This window comes from Medicago truncatula, chromosome 7 (assembly GCF_003473485.1).
Source record: "Medicago truncatula cultivar Jemalong A17 chromosome 7, MtrunA17r5.0-ANR, whole genome shotgun sequence".
NCBI classification, from domain to species: domain Eukaryota; kingdom Viridiplantae; phylum Streptophyta; class Magnoliopsida; order Fabales; family Fabaceae; genus Medicago; species Medicago truncatula.
The window spans coordinates 42886582-42890145 of record NC_053048.1 but is presented as its reverse complement, the minus strand read 5'-3'; the positions used below and the strand labels follow the sequence as shown (position 1 = coordinate 42890145).

Genomic DNA, 3564 nt, shown 5'->3' with positions numbered 1-3564 from the left:
TATTACCTTTGGTAACTTGTTCTCTAATCAAGTGAGGTCCCTTAGCTTCAAAATTTTGAAGCCTCCTGTAATTTTGGGCACGTTCTAAGATAGTAAAGTATGTTTATGACTTATCTGTGTTTTTTAGATTCTGTAATGTGTTGTGTGGTGATTTTCTTGTTAAAATATGTTAGATACAAAGGTATGGGTTTGTTTTTTTGAACAAGCTGCTGTCAACTGTGTTGTGCAGCAGAAGAAGTATGGCACAAAAAGCCTCTAAAAAAAAACATGGCGCAAAAATATACACAATAAAAGCATGATAATTTCAGTTGTTGTATATATTGATTGATTGGTGGGGGAGTTGTCAAATTTACACACTCCAAGTATGTAGCGGACTAATAATAGTTTACAATTTCAAACAAGCACCAAAATCTTGGTAATAAAATAAGAGTATATATCATTCGAGAAAGTAGCTGAGAACTGCATGCACTAGTTGGTCAATGAACACTGTCAGGTGGAAACCCTAGGTTGCTTGCATCCATGTTCTGGTAAAAGGTTACCAGCTGCAGCTCTTTTTGGTTTCAACTGCAATGAAAAATGGACATATGCAGCAGTTCAGTTGGGCCACTATATGGTGATGTATGAGTATTGCACATTCATGTGCATACCTACCTTACCTGTGCTAAAACAAACTTTCAAAACTAACCTTTTCCCGAGCGTTCTGATAAATATGTCTTAGGAGAATATTTTTTGCTTCAGTGTTTATCACTGTCAAAAGAATTTTCCACAAGTTAGAAAACCCTCAATCACAGTATCCCAAATCAATCAAAAGAATAACGCTGAGAGAAAATTTGCAGCATACAGCTTCGTAAAGAAGAAAAACTGCAACCACAGTTAAAATTGTAATGGTACATTTGGTTTGTGGAAACATTTTCTGTTTTCAATTCTTTTCCTCCAAATAGTGATATAGGGGAAAAGAATAATCCAGAGGAAAGATACAATTTTTCAAATAGATTATCAATCAACTAATAGCAGAACATTACAACAGAAGTAGAAGAAAGCTCTTGTCTACCTTGATCAGGTGGTGGAAGGGTCCTGTCGTGAGTAGGATGGTAAGTAGTTATTGTCATTTTCTGCATGAAAATAGAAATTTTGTTTCAACAAAGCAAATGAAAATATATGATTAGGCGATCCATAATATGTTTTGGAACAGAAAGAGTAACAAGTTGAATAAGAAAAAACGGTTGAACCCGAAAACACTTATTTTAAAATAGTGAATTTCACTTTACAAACGAATCAGAAACAACACACACACGACATGACACACCACGCTCCCGAAATTGGTATGCTCCTCACTTGGTGAGAAAGAAGGCAAGGAAAAAATGTGACCCATTCAGTATTTTGCACTTCAAGATCGAACCTTTTATATTTAAGCTTCCTAGACAAATCCAGTTGACTAGAGGAGCATCTTCCCCATCAATAATTTTGTTAACATAAAGCAACGATCACTTATACATTCTGTGAACATACTTTATATCCTTTAGCAGAGGTATATAATGAATCCAAAGACCTCGATTTGCAACAGCTAACGGTTCATTATATCGATAATAATGTCATTTGCTAGTAATATGTTAAACAAATCTATAGAAAAAACAATAACAACAATAATCATCAGATTGTAAAATATGAAAACAACTGATTATATGACAGGGTATCATTGGAAACTGATATGGCTGAAAGCCGGGGAGATATTTTGTTATTGATAGAAAATACAAATACGTATAATTCTAGGTTTTCCAACTAATTAGAAAAAACAGTAAAACTCTTCTGTTACTGAAGAATTTATCTAAGCTACAATTTGGAAAAGAAAGTTAAATTCACAGTATCAGTTTTAGAATGAAATGAGTAGTAACTAAGGGAAAAAAAGAATATCATGCCATGTTTGAAAAGTTTTAAACATTCAATTCCTTTACGCTTATTTTGACAAACAGTTTAAGTTATTCCAATGAAAAGGATATCTTCTAAAAGACAATGCTGCATACAACAATAGGGCTGACCCAAATTGCACCACCACATCATTATTCTATTATAAGTTATGGTCATCCAAGTAACTTGGAAAACCAATCAACATGTCACGAGATACTCCTCCATGGAATAAAACAAACAAACTTAAATTCCTAAAGTTTGCAAATATAAGTTTTTCATCTCAAGCTCTGCAAAGTATAAACTTAAAAATTGAAGAAATACTCTGCCAATTATGTAAAGAGAGTAAGGAAAGCACAAGGGAGTGGGAGAAAAGTATTACTAGGATAAGATAAGCTGTATGACAAGTCTCTCTATGCATGTATTGCTTGGTTAAGCATATAGTACATTTTAACCTGTCTTTGGTTCCATGTTTGTACCTCCCAGAATCAAATTTGACTAGATTTGACAAATAAATTGTTATGTTTAACTTATAGCTTTAAAATCGAATCCAGCCCCAAAATCAATCTACCTAAAAGCTAATATTTCTAGTTACCGTGGTAAGATAAAATAAATTGCCAATTTTTTTGACAAATAAAGCCACAAAAAAGCAATTCTGATCCAAAACATAAACTGATAAAAATTAATTTTTTTAATGAATGTATCCAAACATAACTCGTTTTACCTTCAATTCACTTCCAACCAAAGTCAATTTTGTAAAATCAATTTAGTCAAAATCAATTTTTGTCACCCTAGAACCAAACACACCCTCGGTAAAGGTACATCAGCTCCAAGCTCATGTACTATAGCTTAATGCTAATTCTTAACACTGATTATAACCCGGCCTTGCTGGTTGACAACTTGAAGCCCCGAGTGGTTTGAAAGTGGTGATCTGATAGCAGGTAACCCGACGGATTTTGCATAGGCTGTGATACCATATTATAATTTTGAATTGGTCCAAATTAAATTAAATAAACCTACAAGACCGGCTTATAAGGTGAGGATTGCATAGACCCATGTTCAGACCTTATCTCATTTAAGGTGGGACTCATAAATAGGGTAGCATTAGCAATATAAAAACACAGGATCATACACAATCAGAATAATACAATATAAATTTGCATGGTTGAATAAGCTCTACCAAGATTATCAAATAACTATATTTTGATAAAATTAAAGGAAAATAATGATAACTTACAGAAGAACTAGAAGGATCTGAAGGTCGAATCTGACTGAAATTGTGAGGGTTATAAGATGGCAAATTACCAAGGACAGAATCCATGAATTGCTACCTATTTGATCAAAATTTCAAAGGCACAAAACAAATCAAAAGAGTGAGAAAAAAAAATTGAAAAATCATGAACATGAATAAGCGTTAGGCAATATTACCCTAGTGGAGTAATTATGAATTAGTTATTGAGATCTCTCTGGAACGTTGTCCTCCTCAACATGAGAGAAAAAAGATGAAAACTTTTGCTCTTTCGGCCAGCTATGTAGTTACGATCATTTTTACCAGGGGTGAGTATTCATACTGCTGTTACAACCGCGAGTTAAGAAGAGAAAAAAACACTAGACCACTAAGGACTGAAATGACCAAGTAAGGTTTACCCTCCAATCAATGAT

The 3564-nt window shown here is 33.6% G+C and overlaps 1 protein-coding gene across 2 annotated transcripts; it reads right to left on the bottom strand.

Moving 5' to 3' along the window:
• Positions 1 to 281: 281 nt before the first annotated feature.
• Positions 282 to 3564, bottom strand: LOC11415365 (DET1- and DDB1-associated protein 1). 2 transcript variants are annotated; one of them, XM_024769768.2, is made up of 5 exons: positions 3331 to 3564; positions 3140 to 3233; positions 1052 to 1112; positions 657 to 747; positions 282 to 564 (listed from the first exon to the last, which is right to left on the bottom strand). In XM_024769768.2, exons 2-4 carry the CDS (start codon positions 3221 to 3223, stop codon positions 662 to 664), a joined length of 231 nt encoding a protein of 76 aa, XP_024625536.1. In that variant the 5' UTR covers positions 3224 to 3233; positions 3331 to 3564; the 3' UTR covers positions 282 to 564; positions 657 to 661. The 2 variants fall into 2 exon arrangements, with proteins under 2 accessions (XP_024625536.1, XP_003625126.1); XM_003625078.4 differs by having other exon boundaries at positions 686 to 747; positions 3331 to 3546.

Excerpts from the sequence above, each read along its gene's own strand:
- LOC11415365 (XM_003625078.4), bottom strand. The coding sequence starts at position 3,223 with ATGGATTCTGTCCTTGGTAATTTGCCATCTTATAACCCTCACAATTTC. Across the intron at positions 1,113-3,139 it reads CAGATCCTTCTAGTTCTTCT|AAAATGACAATAACTACTTA; the intron begins GTAAGTTATCAT and ends ATTTTCATGCAG. Across the intron at positions 565-685 it reads ATCAGAACGCTCGGGAAAAG|TTGAAACCAAAAAGAGCTGC; the intron begins GTTAGTTTTGAA and ends TTTTCATTGCAG.